This window comes from Aspergillus puulaauensis, chromosome 8, assembly GCF_016861865.1.
Source record: "Aspergillus puulaauensis MK2 DNA, chromosome 8, nearly complete sequence".
In the NCBI taxonomy this organism is placed as follows: Eukaryota; Fungi; Ascomycota; class Eurotiomycetes; order Eurotiales; family Aspergillaceae; genus Aspergillus; species Aspergillus puulaauensis.
Window position 1 is genome coordinate 988,074 of NC_054864.1, and position 24,205 is coordinate 1,012,278.

The 24,205-nt window shown below is 49.5% G+C and overlaps 9 protein-coding genes across 9 annotated transcripts; 5 read left to right on the forward strand and 4 right to left on the reverse strand.

Annotated features, from left to right (window-relative positions):
* Positions 1-1,337: 1,337 nt before the first annotated feature.
* On the reverse strand, positions 1,338-4,205 carry APUU_80382A (Mechanosensitive ion channel family; the record flags this gene model as incomplete). Its single annotated transcript, XM_041696655.1, has 2 exons — positions 1,338-3,500; positions 3,564-4,205. The coding sequence occupies 2 exons, from the start codon at positions 4,203-4,205 to the stop codon at positions 1,338-1,340; spliced, it is 2,805 nt and encodes a 934-aa protein (XP_041562265.1).
* A 2,096-nt stretch (positions 4,206-6,301) lies between these two features.
* APUU_80383S (tubulin alpha chain) lies at positions 6,302-8,166 on the forward strand (the record flags this gene model as incomplete). The annotated part of the gene is made up of 7 exons (XM_041696658.1): positions 6,302-6,313; positions 6,503-6,561; positions 6,631-6,784; positions 6,839-6,926; positions 6,985-7,056; positions 7,116-7,619; positions 7,697-8,166. The coding sequence occupies 7 exons, from the start codon at positions 6,302-6,304 to the stop codon at positions 8,164-8,166; spliced, it is 1,359 nt and encodes a 452-aa protein (XP_041562266.1).
* A 323-nt stretch (positions 8,167-8,489) lies between these two features.
* TPC1 (thiamine transporter TPC1) lies at positions 8,490-9,615 on the reverse strand (the record flags this gene model as incomplete). Its single annotated transcript, XM_041696659.1, has 3 exons — positions 8,490-9,390; positions 9,467-9,519; positions 9,583-9,615. The coding sequence occupies 3 exons, from the start codon at positions 9,613-9,615 to the stop codon at positions 8,490-8,492; spliced, it is 987 nt and encodes a 328-aa protein (XP_041562267.1).
* Positions 9,616-10,057: 442 nt separating this feature from the next.
* APUU_80385S (putative Gamma-butyrobetaine hydroxylase subfamily) lies at positions 10,058-11,419 on the forward strand (the record flags this gene model as incomplete). Its single annotated transcript, XM_041696660.1, has 1 exon — positions 10,058-11,419. One exon carries the CDS (start codon positions 10,058-10,060, stop codon positions 11,417-11,419), a length of 1,362 nt encoding a protein of 453 aa, XP_041562268.1.
* Positions 11,420-11,922: 503 nt separating this feature from the next.
* On the reverse strand, positions 11,923-12,830 carry GRX4 (PICOT family protein; the record flags this gene model as incomplete). The annotated part of the gene is made up of 2 exons (XM_041696661.1): positions 11,923-11,997; positions 12,069-12,830. The coding sequence occupies 2 exons, from the start codon at positions 12,828-12,830 to the stop codon at positions 11,923-11,925; spliced, it is 837 nt and encodes a 278-aa protein (XP_041562269.1).
* A 735-nt stretch (positions 12,831-13,565) lies between these two features.
* On the forward strand, positions 13,566-15,715 carry APUU_80387S (RNA exonuclease; the record flags this gene model as incomplete). Its single annotated transcript, XM_041696662.1, has 2 exons — positions 13,566-13,578; positions 13,638-15,715. 2 exons carry the CDS (start codon positions 13,566-13,568, stop codon positions 15,713-15,715), a joined length of 2,091 nt encoding a protein of 696 aa, XP_041562270.1.
* A 253-nt stretch (positions 15,716-15,968) lies between these two features.
* APUU_80388A (uncharacterized protein) lies at positions 15,969-17,668 on the reverse strand (the record flags this gene model as incomplete). Its single annotated transcript, XM_041696663.1, has 2 exons — positions 15,969-17,313; positions 17,373-17,668. The coding sequence occupies 2 exons, from the start codon at positions 17,666-17,668 to the stop codon at positions 15,969-15,971; spliced, it is 1,641 nt and encodes a 546-aa protein (XP_041562271.1).
* A 620-nt stretch (positions 17,669-18,288) lies between these two features.
* APUU_80389S (threonine aldolase GLY1) lies at positions 18,289-19,658 on the forward strand (the record flags this gene model as incomplete). The annotated part of the gene is made up of 3 exons (XM_041696664.1): positions 18,289-18,466; positions 18,540-19,493; positions 19,552-19,658. 3 exons carry the CDS (start codon positions 18,289-18,291, stop codon positions 19,656-19,658), a joined length of 1,239 nt encoding a protein of 412 aa, XP_041562272.1.
* Positions 19,659-20,846: 1,188 nt separating this feature from the next.
* Positions 20,847-23,976, forward strand: APUU_80390S (uncharacterized protein; the record flags this gene model as incomplete). The annotated part of the gene is made up of 3 exons (XM_041696665.1): positions 20,847-21,719; positions 21,786-22,186; positions 22,236-23,976. The coding sequence occupies 3 exons, from the start codon at positions 20,847-20,849 to the stop codon at positions 23,974-23,976; spliced, it is 3,015 nt and encodes a 1,004-aa protein (XP_041562273.1).
* Between the last annotated feature and the right edge of the window lie 229 nt (positions 23,977-24,205).

Genomic DNA, 24,205 nt, shown 5'->3' on the forward strand with positions numbered 1-24,205 from the left:
AGGAAGAGATAAAACCTGTATCTGCGTCTTTCTCTGCATCTTTAGAGCTGAACGTTCTGCGTGCGCTGCGCCTCTCTGGTTATTCAAGGCGAGAAGATAGCTCGCTATAGCCAGCATGATTTCTATTTCCTTTATTCCATTATACACGCCCACTCACGTCCATCATCATTACGACCTTATTTCCTTCTGCTTTTGTCCCATTATCATCTTGTCAAAATATTTTCCTTTCTGTCTTGTTCCGGCTTGAGCGGGAGTTTGGGGCGCTATGCTATGTTCATTTATCTATCTTACTCAAACCAGGTTGTTTGGGTTTTGCATTCTTTTTTCCTCCCTTCTAGGGAATTTCTCTTTTCTTTATCTCATATTTATCGCTCTCCCAGACCTGTGATCGAGTGTTCTTTTATCATTTTTTGCGCAGAAACTCGCCCGTCCTTTCTTTCCTTTTTTTTTTTCTTCTTTTTTTTTTTGCTTGTATCTATCTATCTACTTGGCAACCCCGAGCTTGTCTCAAGACTGTATGTATGTTATCAGGTACAATTTTTAAAACGCGGAAAGCCGTGGGAAATTGAGTTGCATATTTTTTGCAATCTACTTCAACCTTGCGTCTCACTCCTATTTTTACGTTTCCCTTGGTGGCCATTCGTCGTGGGTTGACGACTTAACGCCTTACAGTAGACTAGTTAGTATATATAGTATATATAGACCATCGGAGTTTGTATGTCCCCAGCTGACTTGCTTAACTCCCAAGTCATTCAGTAGGAAGACCCATGTTCACCGCACCAATTAAAGAAAGGGGAGTTGATTAACAGAGCGTGAGTGAACCAGCCAAATCGTACGAGACCGTTAGAAACGTATATATTAACAAAAAGTGTGCACAGGTTAATCAGATGCAAGCATTAGAACAGGCGTTTTGACTGAACTTGCCATGTATGTATTGACAGCACGTTCGAATTGCCAGAATCCAAGTGCTGGGCTTTCGAATACTTGACTCGAAAATATTTAAAGTGGGGGTGGGAAATGAAACAAAGTATGATGGCTTGCGTAATGCGTATAAACAAAACCCTGTATCCTTGGAGATGTAAAATGGTAGATAAATAGCAAGAAATGTTCAAAAATGTTCAAATAGTCACCATAGTATGGTGTATCAAGGAGCGCTAGAGGCTAAGAAATGATGGAATCGACAACACAAATGCAGTAAATGCATGGCTGAGGATATAGGAGTTAAAGGACGGATATATCTGAATATATATAAGGAAAGAAGGAAGGATGCGAAGAAAAAAAAACGAAGAGAGCAGTAAACCACACGCAATCTATGTCAAAGACTGTAGGACATCAACTCATAGTCTCTTCTCTTCTGGATGATCATCAGAAGATGGAACGGGACGAATGTTGGCTGCCGAGGAAGAACCTTGTGCGGCAGAACGACCCTGTTCCATTAAATCTTCCTGGCGGGTGCTCTGGGAGCGATGGCGGAAGAATCCGTTGCGACTCATCGAGGACAACTGGGACTCGGTTGAGCGACGGCCTTCGGTAGCCTGCGACGGGACGTTTAGGTTAGACCGAGAGGCTGTCGCTCTTTGGCGAGCAGAATCCGTGCTTCGTCGCTCAGCCTCTTCCTCCTGGAGTCGGCGCTCCGCGATCACCTGCCGGACTGCAGTTTCAGCTGTGGGGCTACGTGCTTCAAACACATCACCCATAACATCTTCTGCGGACACATCGCGCATACCAAGCGAGAAATCCACGTGCTTTCGCGAGGATATAGACTGGCCGCGAGCTCGGGCGTTGGCGGTAGTCATGCCCTTGCGGAGAATGGATGTGCGGCGGGCGGCGGGGCTGGAGCCAGGGTGAGGGTGCTGCTCGTCGGCTAACGCGGTAGCTGGTGGATGTTGACCGTCGTCGTTGGCTGAGTGATCTTGAGCTTGGGCCTGGTATGGCGGGGGATAACCGGCGATATGATACGGAATATCGATGCTCGCACCCTGGAGGTTCATGCGTGGGCCCTCAATGCCGATTTCTTGCAACGCAACCATGAGCATACAAATGAACTTGTTGCGGCGCTGTAGGCGTAGACCTTCATTCTGCCAATTTGACTTGTAGAAGAAAACAACGTTAAGTGTCACGGAGAAGTTCTCGGTCACTGAACGAAGCTCGGTCAGAATATTACTTTGGAATTCACGTCGCTCGCTGCGAACAAATTCAATCAGACGCTGGCGAAGCGAGTCCATTTGTTCAAGAGTTGTGCCGTATTTAATAACGATAGGAATGGCCTCCGCAAGTGCTCCAGATCGTCGCTGGTTGAGAACGAACAATGTGTTCAGATAGCTGTTCGGAGCTTGGACAATGTGGCCTTGCATTTTCTTGAATTCCGTGTAGAGAAGAGAAATCTGCTTCACGTAGTAATCATCACCAAGACCAGCATCACCGGCGTTACCGTAAATAGTCACGCGGTCACCAACATCGAACGGGTGTTTGACAAATACAAAGACCACAGACTGAAGGAACTCTTGAGCCGTAGCAGAGAAGAGCCAAGACAGGGCGAGGATACTAGACCCGGCTGATGTAAGTACACCAGCAGCAGAGGTCGAAATAAGGGTCAGAAAAACGATGATAGAGACCACAGCAACAAAGAACTCGAAAACATTGCCGAGTCTAGAGACGACCGAATCAAGATCCTTCAAAGATGCAGTAATGGCCTTGCGTTCTCGACCAATCTCCACGCAGACTGCCTCCAGTTCCTCCATGGAAATGTCGCCGTTCATATCCTTGTCAAACATAGTAAACGCGGCCTCAGCCTCATCATTATCGTCGAACGCCTCCTTTAGATCTCCAGGAAACACGGTGTCAAACCCTTCGCGGACAAAGGTCCGGTAGAGCCGACGCGCTAGGGTTTGACAGCCGGGTGTTGTTCTCAAAAGAGCAATGACAACTTGGGAAGGATGGCTGCTATTGTTAACCTTTCGACCAGTAAAGTCCGCTGCAACTGCCCCAGCAACATCCCCGACCCTGTTCAGAGCGCCTACAGCAAGCCCTTTGGCCTTTCCCGCATAGCGTAATGGAGTCTTGCTGCCACTTCCAGAGCTGTCCTGTTTTTCTTCAAAAGCCTCGTCCGTCTCAGTGATCTTGTCGCGAGAAAACGCGTACAACTTCGTCAGACTGCCGATCTGGAACTTGTTGATCTCAATGCGATCCGAATATGTACGCTTGTGAAAGTTCATGGCGATGAGCTGAAGAATGAACTTTTCGACAAGGTTCAGGATCACCCAAACGAAAATGGAAATAATAATTTTATTAAGGGTGTTTTCCCAACTTCGCGTGCTAGAATTCCCATCGACGTGGTGGTTTTTCATGGTAGGCAAAAAAGAGATTTCTATACCGAGCCACCAGAGGAAGAGGGTAACAGGTAGCTCTAACTGTATTGCCACATCGCGCCATTTTTTTGAGCTGTTGGTGAAAATGCTCGCAAACAAGTTGATAGGGCTCGGCAAGAGCTTAGCAACAATCTGCCATTGGACATTAGCTTATGAACACGGATAGAACCAAATAGTGGGATCTGTAAAACATACTCGTCCCGCCCAGAGTGTCAACCAAACGATTTCCAACCAGACTGAGAACCACAGAAGTTCAACACCACCAACACTTGCGTTTGGGAACGCTAGTGCACCAACGAGCAACGGAATGAGCAGCAGCAAAACGACAGGGACAATGTAGGTAAAATAGCGAACAATGAAGCTTGATTCGTGTACTTTCTTAATGAACCTGGCAACACCGGTGGCGGGGTTCTCCGGCGGATTGTAGACAGCGGCCTTCTCATGTAATGGATTTGTGGCCTCGTCAAATTCATCAATGTCTTCAGGTCTGCGCGAGCGCGAGCGGGCCAAAGAGTGACCACTGCCACTTCGATTATCCTTCTCGCCTTCATGAGTGGAGCGTGAGACCATTCTCTCCGCCTCAAGAACCGCCAACTCATCTTCGAGTCGCTTGCGCTGCTCCCGAGCTGCCGACGGCGAGCGACTCTGCTTGTTGAAATCTTGAAACGTGGTATCAACTTCAAGGTGCTGGGGATGGTCCTCATTGCGCGGCGGCCGCGAGCCGTCATGGACGTAAGTGCCTTCGTCGGTGGTCGGAGAAGAATCGCTTCCCGATCTACCTCTACCTTCGGGCTCCGGGTATGCCGGAGCAGGCACCTCCTTTATAGGAGTCGACATGGTGGCACCAGGCCGAATGAGCCGACTCGAGGTAGTGGAAAGTTGTATATGGATACAGAAGGAGTGGGACTGGACGGATAGTCAATAATGATGAAAATAGGAAGTATAGAAAGGTGGGCGAGAAGCGACAGAAGTGAAGTTAAAGATGAAATAGAGAGATAATTAGAGAGTGAGGATAGAAAAGGAGACACAAAGGAGATACGGAGAACTGAGAGGACGTTACACGGAGAGATGCAGGAGAAAAAGAATGACAGCAGGCTCAGCAGCAAAGCAAGAGGCGAAACAAACGGAGATGAGGAGTGGGGAAGCTGCGGAAAGAGTGGCTCCTATACTTAAAAAGACTTCACAGGTCCGCGGTCTCGACTTCTTGGTCTGGAGCCGAAGGATTCCCGTCTGTCCCAACGGCGCAGCTGAACAATGAAGACAGATGAGTCGCGTTTCGAAGAGAGGAAATCATGTTCCTATAATAAGAGACTCGCAGCGAGCAAGTGCAACACAGCGAAGGTCGAGGTGAGGAGTCGAGCCGATCACCATCAGGAGGTGAAGCATTGGCCCATTTGAGGCCGGTGGAGTCACTGGCGTGGAAGGCTCGAGGCCGAGATTTTCAGTTCCAGAACGTCTGATATGATTTGATAGCCTCTGCCAAAAGTAGCTTGGACGGAATTTTCCATGGGATTGGCAGTTTCGATTGGTCTCGCCTCCGCGGACTTTCGCTTTGCTGGATTGCCCAATGTCATTGTCGATTATTCGGACCCAGGGATGCACAAATGAATGTACCACGTATGTGGTTCATTTGGGATTTCTTGCTCGTCGACGTAATCGTGCTTCGATCTGGAGCCAATCGATCGGTCTATCTTGAGCAATGTCCGCGGCGCGGGCTCGAGGGGCGACTGCCAAGGAACGCCACATCAGGGGCCCCCGACTCTTTGCGGCCTTTGTGGTTTTTTTTGGCTTTTTGAGACGAACATGATATATAACATGAGTGGTGCAGGGATAGTCAAAACCTGGCTCGACTAACCGGGTCGTTTCCCTGTATGTTGTTATGGACGGGGGTGGCCGAAGAACCAGAGTGCCAGAAGCATGGATGCGCAAGCTCGGCCCGAAATGTCATCTCGCGTCATTGCATAAATAATACAGCTTATGAGCACAATATTCTACTGCATAATTCACATGTACAAGCCTGCAACTGGTCTGTACTCCGTCCAGTGCAAGTAACCCTAACGCTCTCCGATGATCCACATCTCTCCCCTAACTGTGTGGCCCGTGGGGCCGTGATACGTATCGGTCTCAAGTTTCAACACCCAAATGTTGAGCTTATTCTGCATGCTAGTATTATTTGCTGGGCTCTTATTTCTTAAGCTCCGGGCCTCCGGCACGGATATAAGCAATGCTTATTCGTCAGTTATTGTCTTCAGTTCATGCCGCCTGTGCTTTAGCACGTGATACTTCTGTCCATTTCTGTCGGGGACACAGTTCAACGTGGGTTGAAATTCTCAGAACGTTGGTTGAAGTGTGGAGATGACTTTTCAACCTTTGTCAATAATGCAATTCGTTCCTTACAGTAGATAGAAGTATAATTCTACGTCCGAATGTCTCTGAAGAGTACGAAAGGGTCCAAAATCCAAACGCCTTAATGGCCCGCCTATCATCGAACATCCTACTCCACGGGTCTGTGTGCACGGATGCATAAACTGCGACAATCGGTAGTTGTAGTACGGACCTGGGTAGAGTCCCGCATTCCTCGGAAAATCGCACGTGGTGAAGTTAGACAAAGCATGGAGATACAAGAAAGAAGGTAGCCATTCAAGTTGACCTTTTCAAGAGGACTGCAAAATAATATCAAGGAACACTGAGTGCAACCGAAAGACAGCAGCCACAGTAGCGTGATGATTGGCGGTGCAATCACTGCTCGATGAGGCTAGTGACGAACCCCTACCAGGATGATCCGTCTCTTTTCGGCCTCTTCCTCTTTCTTTCCCACCTCCCAATCCACCAACACCTTCACCCCCGACATCTCCCACTTGTCTAATTGAAGGCTGCAAGGGAAACTCTCATCTACTTGAGATTCACCAACACCGTCGGACTCATCACCCAAAATGAGAGGCGAGGTACGAAATTTCCTCCCGCTTGCTTTATTTACCTTTTGTTTCCCCCGCACTACGCGTTGGCAGCCCCTCCCCTGAGTATTGGATCGATGGATACACGCTCTTTGCCTAACGCCTACCCCATTGCCACCGGTCGCGCTTTTGCTTAGTTGAATGTAATCGCATTGTCGACTGTTTCTGACCCCGACTTAGATTTGCCATATTCACATCGGCCAGGCTGGTACTCAGCTGGGTAACAGTGCTTGGGAGCTGTAAGTCCACACCGCTTTTTATTTGGGTATCACCACAACAAATACTCATCACCTGTGTCAATTATTTAGGTATCTCCTTGAGCACGGTCTCGGCGCAGATGGCCGTCTAGACCCTGAGAAGGTTGATGAGGTTAACCAGGGTGGTTCTTTCGAGACCTTCTTCACCGAAACTGGCAACGGCAAATATGTCCCCCGATCCATCTTTGTTGATCTGGATCCATCGGTATGGATATGCCCAAATTCATGAGTAATGTTGACTGGGCTGATATATTGGTAGCCAATTGATGAAATCCGCACCGGAGCCTACCGCCAACTCTTCCACCCCGAACAGCTAATTAGCGGAAAGGAAGATGCCGCCAACAACTGTATGTCTTGGAAGCCGGACTACACTATAGGCCTAGGTTACTAACGAACCCACTACAGACGCCCGTGGCCACTACACAATTGGCAAGGAGCTTGTTGACTCTGTTGTTGACCGTGTCCGTCGGCTTGTCGGTAGGTCTTTGCGTTTTTATAGTGTAGTTATTTGGTCACCTACAGCTAACAGCGACCAGACAACTGCAGCTCACTCCAGGGATTTTTGATTTTCCACTCTTTTGGCGGTGGCACCGGTTCTGGTTTCGGAGCTCTTCTTCTTGAACGTCTTTCCACCGAATATGGCAAGAAGTCCAAGCTGGAATTCTCCGTATACCCCTCTCCCCGTGTATCGACTGCAGTCGTCGAGCCTTACAACGCCGTCCTATCCACCCACAGTACCATTGAGAACTCCGACTGCACTTTCCTGGTGGACAACGAAGCTGTTTATGATATTTGCCGCCGCAACCTGGACATTCCTCGCCCGGGCTACGAACATCTTAACCGCCTGATTGCCCAAGTTGTCAGCTCTATCACTTCCAGTCTTCGGTTCGATGGTGCCCTCAATGTGGACCTGAATGAGTTCCAGACTAACCTGGTGCCATTCCCTCGCATCCACTACCCGTTGATCTCGTATGCCCCGGTCATCTCGAGCAACCGCAGTTCCCACGAAAGCTTCAGGGTCCAGGATCTCACCCTCCAATGTACGTGTTCATCGATCTCTATGCCTGACATGTGACTACAATCTTGGACCTGTACGATAACTAACAAATGTCTGTAGGTGCCGAGCCTAATAACCAGATGGTCGTTTGCGATCCCCGTAATGGTAAATACATGGCCGTTGCGCTCCTGTACCGTGGTGACTGCGTGCCTCGCGACTGCTCCCAGGCCATTGCGTCTCTCAAGGCCAAGGCTTCTTTCAACCTGGTCGAATGGTGTCCCACTGGCTTCAAGTTGGGCATCAACTACCAGAAGCCTGCGCGCGTACCCGGAAGCGAACTCGCTCCTGTCGACCGTTCCGTCAGCATGCTCTCCAACACGACTGCCATTTCTGAAGCCTGGGGCCGCCTTGACCACAAGTTCGATCTCATGTACTCCAAGCGTGCCTTCGTGCATTGGTACGTGGGTGAGGGTATGGAAGAAGGTGAATTCTCTGAGGCCCGTGAGGACTTGGCGGCTTTGGAGAAGGACTATGAGGAGGTCGCCGGCGACAACTTCGACGCAGAACTTGAAGAAGAAGTTGAGTACTAAGCGGTAGGGACTTCTCGCTTTACCTTTGCTGGTTCAAATCTTGGTATCCCTGATGTCTCCTTGTCAAAGTTTAGTGTTTATTTCGTTATTCTACTCGCGATAACCCCCTTTCTTTCGTATCCAGCGTTCGTTCATTTGCTTGTGCCTTTTTTTAATTTCTCCGATAGCCAAAACGCTAGATTATGGACGGCCAACCGTGAAATACAAATGAATATAAATCCTCTCATTTTATTCAAACAAGACACCAAACGCCAACCCATAGTACCCATGTCCCCACTGGGCTATGTATGATAAGGAAATCTATAAAATCTAAAAATCTTGCCCTACACATTGTGACCAGCAGCTACTTCATATTCTTGAAGAAGCTTCAACGTCCTCTCGTATGTCCACATAGTCACCGCACTAGCCGGCGCAGCCTTGAATAAGCTCACGGTTAAACCGCGGTATAGGCCGCGCACGCCTTGTGTCCTCAATATAAATCCCATGGTATTGAAGACCCCGCGATATTCAGGGATATTCCGGTGAACATACAACGCGCGTGTTGGGCCCTGTACTTGTAACCGTTTGCGCACGAGATCGAGCGGGAACACACCCGTTTTGGCCAAAACACTTGCAACCACACCCGCTGCGGCATCCCCAGACCCTGGTGGTAGGGGGATTGGTAAGACGTCAGGTGCGGTTGCCATCACAGGGCGAAGCGTCTCGTATGTGGAGAAGAATAAACCCATGTAAGGCACAATCTGGCCAACTGCGGCGCTGCAGCCGCGGAAAAACCCAGCTGGTCCTTCATATCTTGCGATATCCCTTACCGACGAAAGGAGGGAACCGTAAACGCGGTGCTCGCCGGACCCCTGCGCCGCGAACCGTGTCCTTAGCAAATCAAGCGGATACGTCGACGCGGTTGCAACTCCACCGCCCAAAGCACCGGATATAAAGGACTCGACAGGTTGCGGGAGACGGTGTGGATCCAATTGGGATAGAAGTTGCGTTGTGGTTCGGTAGGTTGTGAATTGTATCGCGCCGTAGCAAACGTACATCAGTTCTGCTGGGATGTTGCCCTTCCATAGCCCCGTGATTCCTTCTTCGCGGAGGATGGTCTTGATGGTGGAAAGGGTTCCTTTGTAAACAGGACCGGATATGTGGGCGTGGGAGGCTGGGTCAGAGAGGGAGTGTATTTGGAGCTGAAGACGGATTTTGACGACATCTAGCGGGGCTATACAGAATCTATTGCCGGAGAAGGGTCGCGATGTTAGCCTGGGTTAATTATTTGGGCTCAAAAAAAAAAAAAAGAGATGCCTACCGTGAGATGAGGCCGGCTATCCCGCCCGCGAGGACGACTTGTCGTCGGGTGCCCTAGTCATTGTTAATTGTCTCTTCCGGGAAATTTGTATATATACGGATATAGTCAATGCGTACTTCATCTTTTAAATGCTCGCCGCCAGCCGACATGCATGTGACAGGAATGAAAAGTGGCTTGGGATCGGAGGTTATCGGGGAAAGAGGGTCGCTAGAGGATGTGCACAGCTGCCACGGTCATCGGGGGATTTATTTCTTCTGCTTATTTTATTCGCGACACGATATAGAGATGGGACTGAGTAATTTCAGCGGAAGACTATGTGTTGGTTCTCTCGTCTAATAGGTGATTGTTGTTGAAGTGTCCACGGTCCCAAGAAAAGAAACACGAGAGCTAAATTAAATACATAGCGGTATTAATGTGACCATACGATACGCTGTTCGCAGACCTGGCCAGCCCTGCCTCGGTTGAAGGGGATGATTTCCCCGCGTTCCGTCGATCGACCAGTGTTGACACTGACAGCCATTTTTTGTTTGGGGCCATCCAGCTCCTTATTTCTTCTCTGGAATTAGATTCTGCCATTGAAATTCAGCGGTCATGATCCGGTCTCTACTACGTGCTCCCCGGCGCATCCACAGAGTATCTGTACCAACAACTCCTGCGCTTCATTGTCGACCCCCTATCACCCATCCATTCAACCGTGCCAGCCAACGATCCTTCACAGCTTCACGCGGGTTCAGCCAAGATGAATCAGATATACAGATTCATCTACGCAATGATAAACTTATAGCTCAACAGGATGGTTTCCAGAAATCACTGTCATTTATCCGACTGCGTGACTGGTGTACATGTCCAACTTGCGTGGACGTCCATTCCAAGCAACGAAACTTCCGGACTTCTGACATCCCCTTGGATATCAAACCCAATTCTGTCAAATGGGATCAGGATTTTCTGGAAGTAACCTGGGAAAACGATATTCTCGGATTCGACCCTTCTCACACTTCAAGATATGCAATGAGCGAACTGGACGGTATTACGCGCTACGGTGTTACCTCTGATACCGGCCTTAAAAGATACCGCGTTGACTGGGACGGACCGCTCATGGAAAAACTACAGCATTGGGTGTCATACGAGGATTACATGAACAACGGACCCGAATTTACACGCGCCATGCGAAACCTATCCGTGCTGGGTATGATATTCGTGAAAGATGTCCCAGATTCGCGGGAAATGGTTGAGAAAATTGCCACGCGCATTGGACCTCTCCGAAACACCTTCTACGGACCGACATGGGATGTCCGCACAGTCCCCCAGGCTAAGAATGTTGCTTACACCAGCCAATTTTTGGGGTTCCACATGGATCTCATGTACATGCGGGATCCGCCAGGCTTTCAGTTTCTGCACTGTCTTCGCAATTCGTGTGATGGTGGGGAGTCGCTGTTTGCGGATGCATTCCATGCTGCCGCCAAAATGCATAAATACGAGCGGGAAAATTTTGACACGCTAACGAAGACAAATCTCTCGTACAGCTATCTACATGAGGATAGTAAATACTGTCAATTACGGCCGGTGTTTGACGTGGGGGCTGACAGATCGAAAGGTTCACTCCTTGAATTTGTCAACTACTCACCTCCCTTCCAAGGTCCTAAAATTGAGGGCATGGACAAGGCATATGGGTCAGTAGGGTGGCAGAAAATGGAGATCGAAGCCCTGCAATCTTTCGCCAAGCGTCTCGAATCCGAAACCTCAATATTCGAATTGAAACTTAATCCTGGTGAATGCGTTATATTTGAAAATCGTCGCGTGGTTCATGCTCGCCGTCAGTTCAATACTGCTACGGGTGAGCGGTGGCTTGCGGGAGCTTATCTCGACACCGATGTAGTTCAGTCTCGTTTCCGTGTGCAAAAGGAGGCTGACACGTATGCATGGACAAACCCTGCCGGCTCTGGCAAAGGCTAAGCTGCAATCTTATGGGATATCAGGAGTTAAACTGCCGGAAAATCTGAATATGTCCAAATGGTCGAGAACAGGAAGGGTTGGCTTTGAGTGATTCTAGGCTGCCCAAAGACAATACAGCTGGACTGCTTCTTGGGGCTGTGTATAGTATCCCAGAAGCCAAGAGAGCTTTGCTGTTCGAAAGATCGAACTTGATGGAATTGGACGAAGGAACATGTAAACGTATTTATGTGTAATATCAGCCACCGTCTCTGCAAATATGAAATACACACGCATCCCCAGTGATCTCCGCCAATCTTTTTAAAGCTTACATATTTTGGCTTCAATTAAATTTAAGAATATAGCACTCGTGTTAACTAGCACTTGCTACGTAAAGTAATCCGATATAAAGCATGCCAATCCATAACAGCCGTCGCTTGGTTCTGTAAATCTAATAGGTAATTTGGAAAAGTGGCGTGAACTAAGTCCACAAATTGACCCATTTTTCTTTTATTTATTTCTCTGCATTAGGCGGCAGCAGTGGCTTTGTTAACGGAGAAGCTCTCAAGGAATTCAGGGTCATTTTCAAGTTCCTCCTTGACCTGTATCGAGAATCAGATGTTAGTTAAGCCACAATGAAGAAGAAAGCCACCAAAAATGAAAGGGGACATACAATATCTAATCCTCCGACTAACTCCCCGCCGACCCAAAGCTGTGGGAAAGTGGGCCAGTCCGCGAATTCCTTCAAGCCCTGTCTTACCTCCTCGTCCGCAAGGATGTTGAAGAATCCATACTTGACACTCCGCTCACGCAAGATACCAACTAATTGCCGACTGAATCCACACTGAGGCGCGCTAGGCGTCCCCTTCATAAACAACATAACTGGTGCAGCTTTAACCAATTCCGCAAGACGAGCGAACAACGCCTCCTTCGACTGTTCAGGTGTCAAGGCCGGCGCACCATCCGCACTCTGACCAGCAGACAACATAGGCGCCTGTGTAGCTGTTGCCGGGCCATCCTCCCTGGGCACAGCCGACAATGCTGGTGGGATAGTAGTGAAACCAGCACCATTGGCGCCGGCGCTTGACCCGGCACCAGCATATCGCTCGACAGCATCGCGCACCTTTGTTGCCTCGCTCCCGCTAATGGATTCCAGAACACTACTGTCCCTGAGAAGGACGACATATGGAACAGCCGTAACATCGTATTCTTCGGAGATATCAGGCAGTTCTTCGGCGTTGATGCTGAAGAAGGCGACAGTTGGCGGGGAAGTGACGGGGTATTGAGAGGCGAGGGCGGAGAGGACGGCTCGCATTTGCGCACAGGGGGCGGCCCATGGTGCGTGGAAGTAGAGAACAACGAGGGTTGACGCTGGGATGGAGGCGATCTGAGGGATAAAGCTCTCCTCTGAGGTTATCTCGAGGAGGGTAGACATCGCGTGAGGAAGGTGATTTTCTTCGTTCGGATGTGGGGTGGGCTAGAGGCCTGGCGTGGGAAAAACGGGAATGTACGGGAGAGCTGGGTTGGGCTCTCTGGAGGCTGGCTGTCAACTTTGCGAGGTCAGACTCAGAGGGAGAGCGAGCGATAGTAAAAGAGAGAAGCGCACGCGAGAGAGGCGACACAAAGATTGATGAAGCTGAGTGTCAAGTCGACGGAGAAGTAGTAAGAAGACGAGAGGAGGCGGCGAGATGACGATTTGATCTGATAAGCGGCCAAATTCGCGCTCCGGTCGCGGATCGAAACCTTTTTTTTTTTCCCGCTCAATGTATTCCGATTACACGATTGTTACAGAGTACATTCACCCAACTGCGGGTTGGTGAATCATCTATTGGCTAATGCAGGAAATTCAATGTCCGTGCCTCATCTACAACTTTAGTGATTTGCTCAAAACGAAGACCACCCACTACGTCGATGGAGCACTGAAAGACGGAAGACATCTGAGCATCCAAGGTGATCATGATCGATCAAGATGACTTGTCGTGGGGATCAGATAACGAGCTGGTGCATACAACGGGTTACCGTATTAAACCCGCTATCATCACGTGAGAAACTCAAAAGTTGACCGACCCTTTCGGAGTTGAAAGACCTGCCCTGCGATTGGAACGAAACCCCAACAGGCACAATTCATCTGCTTTGTCTCTAGACATGCCAAATACAAAGAAGCGCAGGCATGCAGACCCTGGGTACTCGGATGATGAAGTCCCAGTCGTATCGAACCCTGACTCACAAGGATTTGGTTTAGGCCAGACTCTGTCACTGCTACAGAAGTCGAACGAACCTGTGCCCGACGACAGCACCGCTTCTGCTACCGAATTGCCAATTGCTGTCTCTGAGGAATCGACAAACGATGCCGAGGCTATATCAGACAACCAACGACCTGCGAAGAAGAAACGATTGAACGGCGAGAAGGTTAAATATCCCACCCTCACTTATGTTGAAGGCCGACAGCTGCAATCCTCAATCCGTATCGCCGACCTCCAGAATTTGCTGCTGTTCTGCTTCGCAGATGGCATTGCACCACAATGGATAGCTGTTAAGAATAGCACTCGTATCCGGAAGGCAGTATTCTTGATGGTTCCTGGATTAGAGCTAGGAATGCTTGACGGAACAGTTCCTTTGGATGCACCGCAAGTGAAAGAAGACACTGGAGATAAGCCGGCTGGTGATGGCGTTGATACAAGGGCGGCTGAGTTCGCAAGATGGAAAGAAGGTCTGCCACCTGAGGACCGGTCTCACTTGTTCAGCCCCCGTCCTCTATCCACCAGCACCGTCCCTGAACCTTTACAGCCTTTAGCAAACATCTTTCCCCACGCCTGGCCAATCCGGGCACCTGGGGATTCAAAGTATAACAAAGTTCACTCACCTTTGCAAGCTGTTCTTATGGCCCCTCTACCTAAAAACAAAGATAAAAATGGGAAAGGCCCGAAGCCGCCTCGAGTCGACAAAAATCACACACCAAAGCGAACTCCTATCACAACGTTCATAAGCCCAGTTGGGGAACTACGAGAGAATGAGTATCCTCTACACCCTGCGCTTTCAGTATCAGAAGAGGAGAAGTTGATTTTGGACGAGACTCGGAAACGAGCCGGCCAGTCTACGGAGGATGGGTGGGTAGACACTCATGTAGAAAGCATCGAAGCTGGTATCGTCCCTGAAGCTGAGATTCAGCAAGGGAGTATGACGGCAGGACGTGACATAATCGCCTTGGATTGTGAGATGTGCATCACTGAAGGCGGTAATTCAGAGCTCACCCGCATCAGCTTGGTCCGCTGGGATGGCGAGGTTGTACTGGACGAGCTTGTAAAGCCAAAGTTGCCTGTGATTGACTATTTAACCCGATTCTCAGGAATCACCGAGGAGATGTTAGACCCTGTCACTACTACACACGCGGATATCCAGCAAAAGCTACTTTCCATCATCACTCCTCGCACGATCCTTGTCGGCCACTCGCTTAACTCAGACCTAAACGCCCTGAAACTGACCCACCCCTTCATTGTCGACACTACATTTTTATACCCTCACCCTCGCGGGCCCCCACTCAGAGCAAGCCTGAAATGGCTTACCCAGAAATACCTCGGCAAGGAAATCCAGAAGGGCACGACAGGCCACGATTCCATCGAAGATGCACGTGCCGTCCTCGAGCTCGTCAAACAAAAATGCGAAAAGGGTGAACAGTGGGGCACAAGCGACGCCTCCAACGAGAGTATCTTCAAACGCTTAGGTCGGCATACCCCTCCTGGGAAGGCAGATGCAACCACCACGGGTCGCACAGGCGCGGTCGTTGATTGGGGCAGCCCCGAACGTGGCCTGGGTTCGCAGGCCACCGCCTCGATTGGATGTGGCGATGATGATGCCGTGGTAAAAGGTATCTCCGCTGCCGTAAATGGAGATGAGGGTAATTCATCTATCCCTGGAGATGGGGTTGATTTCACCTGGGCTCGAATGCGTGAACTTGAAATCTACCGGGGATGGTGCAACCGGATCCCGGACCCAAAGAATGCCAACGAATCGACAACCATCACCGAAGAAACGGACTCCCCGTCCAAGACGCTATCAAGCTTCGTCTCGCGGACCGTCTCCCGGATTAATGAGGTCTATGAATCTCTTCCCGCCCTCACGCTTTTTGTTGTGTACTCCGGAACTGGTGATCCTCGGGAGGTGGGCCGTTTACAGGCCATGCAAAGGCTTTTCCGTGACGAGTACCAGTCGAAAAAGCCGTGGGATGAGTTGACCGTCAAATGGACGGATACCGAAGAACAGGCTTTGAAGAAAGCTTGTGAACGTGCTAGGGAGGGTTGTGGATTTATGTGTGTGAAGTAGTTGGTTGAATAAATCATTGGATGGTTTAATTCATGTTGTACATGCTCTATCTACCTTACTATATTGGATACATGTTAGGGATACCCAATTAAGCACCGCAATATTAATAAACAGCGTTCTAGACTTTTTGTTAAGGAATTAACCCAAATTCCGAAGCATGGCCGAAACTCGCCAAACTGCATCTTTCAAATAATTATACATTGTAATAGAAATGAACGCGGTATATTGGTACATTTTCTCGAAAATCGAAATGCTATCGGACATTCTCGGTATCCATAGCTTCTTCGCGCTGCATGGCTATCTTTGCCATATTATCCCGCGCTGCGGTCTGCGCCCTGCGTTTCTCGTTCACCTCAACCCTAGGCCCTTTCCCGCCATTAGGCTGTGATCCGCGGGTTTCGACAAGGGAGTTTTCTTTGTCCAGTTCGACAGTGGGTTGGTTGCTGCTTTCCGTAGGCGTGTTTTTGTTTTGTTGTGGGTTGTCTGTGGACACTCTGTTTCTCGAATTTGGCGATCGGGCTCGCGAGCGGCTGCGTAGGCTGCTAGACCGCGTTGGCCGGTTCTCCAGCGTTCCCTGATGGTTGGTTGGTGTAGACTGCTGGGGGTTGCTATCTTGCTCGGGTACCGAGGCTGGCTTCGGATTTGTAGTTGAATCAGGTTGCGTGGTCTGACTGATTGACTTCCGAGGAGGGCGGCCCCTGGGCCTCTTGTTGGAGCCCATGTTCCCACTTGACGAGAGACGGGGTCGCTTCGAGGGGGGTTGGTCTAGCGAGAGGGACTGTGGAGTATCGTTGATTGAGTTGTCAACTTCGATCTGAAGGCTGTGAGACCTTGAAGACATAGGATCAAGGGTTGGTTCGGCTGTTGTTTCATTTCCCTTTAGTGGGATTTTAACAGAGGGTATGCCAGTTTCGCCTAAAGTAAAATCGATGATGCTGTCTTCTTCATCGCCATCATCATCGAAAGAATCCGCAACTGGCCTTTCACGGCCACCTTGGTAGTAATCTGGAAAGGGGAAGGGTCGCTTTCTGCCTTCCCGAAGGAGTCCCGGAGTTGCGACTTCTGGAAGTGGTGCTTCAACGGTCAAGGTTGGGAGCGGCTGTCTTGTGTGTTCCTCCACATAACGATTGCGAAATTTCAACGCCTCGATCTCGAGCTTCAGTTTCTCGATCTCATCCGCCTTCGATTTCAATTCCCTCAGCACTGTTGTCACCATATTGAAGTCGGAATTCGTAAGATCCCGCTCGCTCGGAAAGCGGCTCGGGCCATTCAATTCGATGCGCATAGAAGTAAAGGCATTTTTCAGTTCGTGCATCGTATCGTGTAGATTACTAACAGAGCTGGAAATATGGTCGAGATTTAGACCCTGTCGCTGGATCTGATGCTCTACAGACACATCGTAGTTGTCGACTTCACTGGGGTTCGTTGCCACTAAAGCTCCTGTATGAGAGGATGGCCCGTCGACTCCCAGTGTTTTAGGTCTGGGAAACAAAAGATCCTCGAGCACCCTATCTCCTTCTTTAAATGTCGGCTCTACCGTGCGCATCGTGACGATCTCAAGTAACGAGACTTTCGATAACTTCCAGAAGACATTCGGGCTGAAAGATTAGCTTTGAGAGCTTGCGCAAAGTTTCACCTGTTGAGAAATTGAACTCACCCATTGTCCAGAGCACACAGGACCCCCAGTTTCTGTTGGCAAAGTTTACATCCTATCTCCTGAACAATGCGACCACGTATTAAGCTCAACTCGGACGACTGCGGAATCTGCTTCTTTTCGCTGGAAATTGTGAGACGGTGAAGCTGGATGCTAAGCCAACCAGAAACAACCGAATACGATTTCGACAGTTTCACCCATTCGTTCTCAAGAACTGCTAGAGAGCTCAAGCATCGCGAACACTGGCAAAGTATTGCCGGACGGGTGAGTCTAGAGAGATCCATGGTGCTGGTCTCCATGTTGAAGCGTGAAAATGTCGGCCGTCGGGTGTGCGCCACCTGTCATGGGGAAACTCTGAGATCATTCCAGAGCTGCACGTCAAGAGCAAAGATGTCCGCAAACCTGATTCCAGAGGGGAGTCTGGACTGCTGAGTCAACTCAAAACTGGCACACGCTGGCGGGACCTTTCTTCTTTCGGCATATCGATAAGCGCTCAGGCGCCTTGGCAGTCGGCACTCTAGTCAAATTAGGTTGGCGTATTTCCCCCAGCCTCCAGACAAAAACGGAGCTAAAACCGCTAGCCTTATTTGGGCTAGCGTGTCTGCCTGCCATTTCCAGCCAATTGCACGAGGCGTATCTTGACAGAGCTGGAATTGTTCCTGATGCCTGGTATTCAGTGACAACCAACGGAGATCGAATTCCTAGTATAAGTGCAGCTATTTTGAAAATTCCAGTAGATTGTACCCCTATAATTTGTTAGTATATTTAGCAAATCTGTGGCGAGAGTCGTCGATGTTTTCGCAAAACAAGTCGAGCCAGTCAACCCCACATCGATCATCGACGAAGGAGAGGGGATTCTTTCTCCAACAAGATCTCCCCTCTTTCTTCCAACAAGTCATGCACCCGGATTTAGACCTGAATGAAACGTTTCGCTGCACCTCTCGTTCAGTCTCCACGTCTGTTTCGACCTACCTTGTCGATTCTACAGGCCAGGCACGGTTCGAGACCTATCGCGAATATGGCAACATCCTCTGAGGCTGCCGGTGGTGGCCGAACAACATGGCAGGGCGCCGGCGCCGCTGAATTTGATTTGAGGAGTGAGTTAGGCTCTGATACTCTAGGCGCATATCAGACCTATTTGTTTTTTTTACTAAATGTCTGCGGGGGTAGGTGACACTATGACCAAGCCAACTCCTTCCATGCTCAACGCGATCTGCCAGACCACCCTCCTCGACGATGTTTTCGAGGAAGACACCGTGACAAATGACTTACAAACATATGTTGCGAAACGTACTGGTCACGAGGCGGGGCTATTGGTGGTGTCGGGTACAATGGGTAACCAGGTTGCCATTCGCACCCACTTAGTCGAGCCACCATACTCTGTTGTTTGTGATTACCGCTCCCACATCATTTGCTATGAGGCGGGAGGTGTCAGTGCCTGGACCGGAGCTACAGTTATACCCGTTATTCCCAAAAATGACACCTACATTACGCTCGAAGATGTTCAGAAGAAAGTGGTAATTAGCGACGATGTCCACAAATGTCCCACCAAGTTGATAAGTCTGGAGAATACACTGGATGGGATGATTATGCCGCTACAGGAAGCCCGCAGGATTACGGAGTGGGCGCACATAAATGGAATCAAGGTACACCTGGATGGCGCGAGATTGTGGGAGGCCGTGGTCTCGGGAGCAGGGAGCTTGGAGGACTACACCAGCCTCTTTGATAGCATCAGCCTGTGCTTCTCTAAGGGTCTAGGTGCACCTATCGGCAGCATTGTAGTTGGATCGGAAGCTTTTATCAAAAAGGCCCGCTGGTTTCGCAAGTCAGTAGGAGGCGGTACTCGTCAAAGCGGAGTGATAGCTTCGGCTGCAAGGGTTGCTCTGGATGAAACTTTTGGAACAGACGCTCACGGACAGCAAGGAAAGCTCCAAGAGACACATGTCAAAGCGAAACATGTTGCAGACATGTGGACGAATCGTGGAGGCAAACTAGCTTACCCTGTCCATACTAACATGGTATGGCTGGATATTGAAACATCTGGGCTGGGGCCGAATGACCTGGCCGAGACTGGAAAAGAGAAAGGCCTAAAGCTCTTGGGGAACAGGATTGTTGTCCATTACCGTACGTCCCCTGTCCCCACCCCATGTATTTGCATTCGGCAAGTCCTAACACCTGGCAGAGGTATCAGATGATGCAATTAGCCGCCTTGAGCAAGTGTTTGACCTGGTGCTGAGCGGTCAACACAAACAGAGTGCTGACAGCAGTAAGCCTTATGGCAGCCGATAACTATGGTCTGTAAGCACATAGATAGATAGCAAAAGTCTCCAGACTTCGCAAAGTTTCCTCATCGTAGATCGTAGGTCAGACGCTGAGATTATGATCGTAATCGCAGACTTCTACAGTTCGCCAGTTACCGAAATGAACCTTGGATAATGTAAACGCATGGAAGTTGCGCATGGAAGTTGCGCGGGAAAACCTGTGTCCGCCTAATTGAGCTTAAACAAAGCAACCATGGTCGACTCCCGTGAGCCCCATCCAAGTGAATTTCCATTGGCTGGAGTGCAGTATTGTGGCCTCAGGAACAAATAGTGATGCCTGATTTCTGCCTGTGGCTTTCTTGGAGGCTCATAAAGCTGAGCCATCTCCCGTGCCTTCTTGTGCGTTCCTCGGACGACGAGTCGACGACTCGAAGACTCAAACCAGAAAGTCTCTCGTCTCGTCCCGATTGCTGACTCCGCCTGCCAAGCATACAACCCATCGTTGCAATCAGCCTTGCGTCCTCGCTGGTTGTTTTGGATGGCTGAGGCGGATTTTATCAACTGTGTACGTCCGAGCTCCATCTTTTTGTTGAACTAGGAAGGACTGCATAGAACTGACTGCCAACGACTGCTGCAGATATAATCGCACCCTCCGTGAATATTCGTGTACAAACTGCTCGCCGTCGCTCGTTTGTTTCAATGACATTTTGCTGCCCTCGAGGAATAGTGTTTGAAAATAACGGATCATCGCCATCGTTGGAGGCGATCAGCTTAAACAAAACGCTCTTGGCTTTCTTGAACAAGTCCAGACATACCCAACTTTGTATATTTTACATTTTGTTGCATTTCCGACCGCTTACGCCACGTTGGCTGTATCAGGCTGCCTTCAAGATACCTTGGTGATATATCTCGGCGTACCTCCAAACCACGGCTACCCATCAGGAACTTCCAGCTTCCAAATCAACATACCACAGATACGTTCCTTTTGGCTTCATCCTTATAAGGTAAAGTGCCTGGCCGTCAAACACCAAAACGTTGTCAGTACTGGTATTTAGATCACGAACACTGATGCGTGGTCAGGTGGATGATATGGACCACCTCTAGTGGAGCAGAAACATTCAGACTTATATCAGGCCTTTCCATATGCCCTTTATTTTCCGTCTTGGTCTTATATCCTAGGTGATACTGTTCTATCAGGACCACTTGCCTTTCCAGCATGGAGGCAACACAAGAGTCAACTCAACCATACACGGATCCTCGACGCGAAAACCTCAATAATTCTGGATTACTCGAAGAGGACTTGGGGGATGTCATTTGTATTCTTCATCCGAGCTCCCCGGGGGGTCTCGACGCAGTAGCCGCAACAGCTCGCGTCGCACCCTGGCATATTCTACAGAGGGATGCACTTGAATACGGAGTTTCCGGTGCTCCAGCTCTAGACATTGCTCTTAGATTGTCCTCAAAAGTGAATGATCCTAGCCGTGGCTTTTGCTTTGGACGTACACTCGGCCGTTCCGATATACTCCTTGCTGCAGACACTACTTCCAGGCGTATCTCCAACACGCACTTTCGGATATACTTTACAGATAACTGTATTCTCATGCTTGAGGATGTCTCCACAAACGGCACGATTGTAGACAACTGCCGCCTTCGCAAGCGGGAGAAAGAGAACAGCCGAATGTTAACCAATGGGTCCGTCATTCAAGTGGTCAATGGTGATGATCCCCCGAACGAAGTGAAGTTCGTGGTTCGCATGCCCAATAGGGATGGGTTTTCAGAAATATATGCCAAGAACCTCGAGAAGCACATTGGACAGGCCCAGGGTATTGTGCAACCTGGGAAGCGCCAACCGTCAACCCATGGGATTCCGTCATGGAATACTCACGGGATGCACTGGTCGGGTGGCCCAACGTACAATGTCACTGGACAAATTGGGAAAGGGGCTTTTGCAGTGGTCTACAAGTTAGCTACAAAGCAACATGGAGCTGTATATGCAGCTAAGGAACTTGACAAACGCCGATTCATGAAGAACGGAATATTGGATCAAAAAGTTGACAACGAACTTAAGATTATGAAGGACCTAAAACATGTGAGTGGATGAAATTGTATCACGAGTGCTTTTTGTTTCACTTTTACTAATCTAATATCTAAACAGCCCAATATTGTTCAGTACATCGATCATCATGAGCATGACCGCTGGATTTATATCATCATGGAATATGTTCCTTGTGGAGAGTTGTCTACATACTTACAAAACATGCTCAAGATCCCCGAAGATATGGTGAAAACAATCGCTCGTCAAATATTCCATGCACTGAAGTATCTGCATAAGCGGAAAATTACGCATCGTGATATCAAGCCGGACAATATCCTGATCGCATCCCACGAACCACTGAAGGTGAAGCTTTCGGACTTTGGATTGTCGAAGGTTGTTCAGGAGGAGACGTTCCTCAAAACCTTTTGCGGAACGCTCCTATATTGCGCACCGGAGGTTTATCCTGAGTATGACATGTATCGTCGTGGTGAGGTGCGGAAGAGACGTAGGGTTGGAGATCCGTAGGTGACCCCATCCCTCCCGCTTTAACATTTTTTAACTTGTCAAAAGACAACCAAAAACTTCGCCCTATGACCAATCTGTGGATATGTATTCGCTTGGTGCCGTTCTTTACCACCTTCTTGCCGGTGTTCCGCCGTATACTGGCCGAGGCGATGATCGAGGAGCACAGATGCTGCAAACCATCATGACAACAGACCCTGAATACAATATACTCCGCGGTGCAGGTGTCTCGGAAGCAGGCATCGACTTGGTGTCTAAGCTTCTCAACCGCGACCCCCAACTCCGACCCAAAGAGCGGGACTGCCTCAAGCATGATTGGCTGGTTGATGTTCCTGATGTAGATGAATACGAAGACGACGATAAAACGTCGGACTACTCGGATGGGCTCTCTGACATAGTTGAACATGCGGAAGATGACCTGGGTGCTTCTCAACTCTCTCTAGAAGAAGGCGGTGATTTGGATGAAAAGTTCGCTGAAAATGACAGCGACTTGACTCAGTCAAAAAGACCCAGGATAGATTCCCCCCTTGCAGAGATCCGTTACCCGTCACTTCCAAACATTGAAATTTCTCAGGATTATCAGCAACTAGCTCAGTCCACACCAAGACGCCTTTTCGGGGAAATATCTTCATCGGCTCTTCGCAGCTCCCATGCCTTGGGCGACAATATGGATCCATTCGAGGATGGCAATTTTAGCGTCCATGACTTCGTTTCTTCAACCGGTGAGTCGATGATCAGTTACGGCGGCAGCCTCCACTCCGTCATATCCCTCCCGGAAAACCCCGTTCCTGGATCGGCACTTAGCTTACTGGGCGCTGAGAATCTCGTCCGGCAGCTCAACATGAACTCGTGGCACCCTGGCACTTCCAGAAACCCTCTCCCCTCCGGCGAGACAGCAAGCCCTCAACCCAGTGAGGGCATGGGCGCTGTTGACGATAAAGTTCAGGAAGAAATTCCGCAAGCCAATTCTCATACAACCCCAAAAGCAGCCAAATTCAGTCGGCGAATTGAGTTGCCTTTACCGGACACTGCTAGTGAACGTTCTAGCTCGGATGATAGTAACACACGGAATGTAGGCGGTCAAAATGGATACTCAGCGCGTGAACCTGGAGAGATTTTCGACATCGAACTTGCCAATACGATGGACGCCCAAACCGGTCAGTCGGTCCGTGAGCAATCTGAAACAAGAGGCTTCCAACCCCCCGAAGACCCAACCCAAATCGGCGGCCCTGTTGCAATACCAAGGCCTCTTCCGCCGATCGGCCAGCCACGACCTCTACTAGGAAAACTTACCACTCTACCTGGGTCAATAATTGATCTCACTCTCCGGCTGGAGGGTCGAATGACGTCCTGGGGCCGTGGTCCTAAAGCAAGTATCTGTTATCCTGACCCAATGGATGATCGTATTCCTGCCTACGCCCTTGAGGTGACCTTCTGGGCACCAAGGCTCGAGGAGCGTGTTGCGTCTGGACAAGACTGGATGAGTATCCCCGGGACGATGGCCTGTCTTTCGACGAAGACTCGCAATTGGATTTGGGTGAACGACGTCAAACTCCACAAAGGCCCAGAAGGAGGCAGTCATTATGGCAAGCTGTATACCGGCGATATCATAACGATCTACCGCCATCGCAACAAATTTTTAAAGTTCATTTGCGAGTTCTACCATGGGGATAGCGCGCGCGAACGACCAGAGAACGAGACCGGGTTTGCAGTGCGCAAAGCACTGACATCCAAAGACGCAGAGGCCAATCAACAACCGGCACGACGAAATTTTAATGTGAAAGGGTAATACTCTAGGGATTGGAGTTTTTGGTGAACTGGTTTCAATTTGGACTTTATTCTTAACGGCTTGGAACAAGAATGTAGGTATTGGTGCCTTGGTTTGCTACCCGCGTTTTGGTCTGGGTTTCTCCGACTCGACACGACATAAACTCACAAAAAAAGCAAATAAAAGAAAGTGGAAAGAAAAGAAAAAGTCGCGGGAAGAATCAGCTGTACCTTTACTCATCAAATCTATG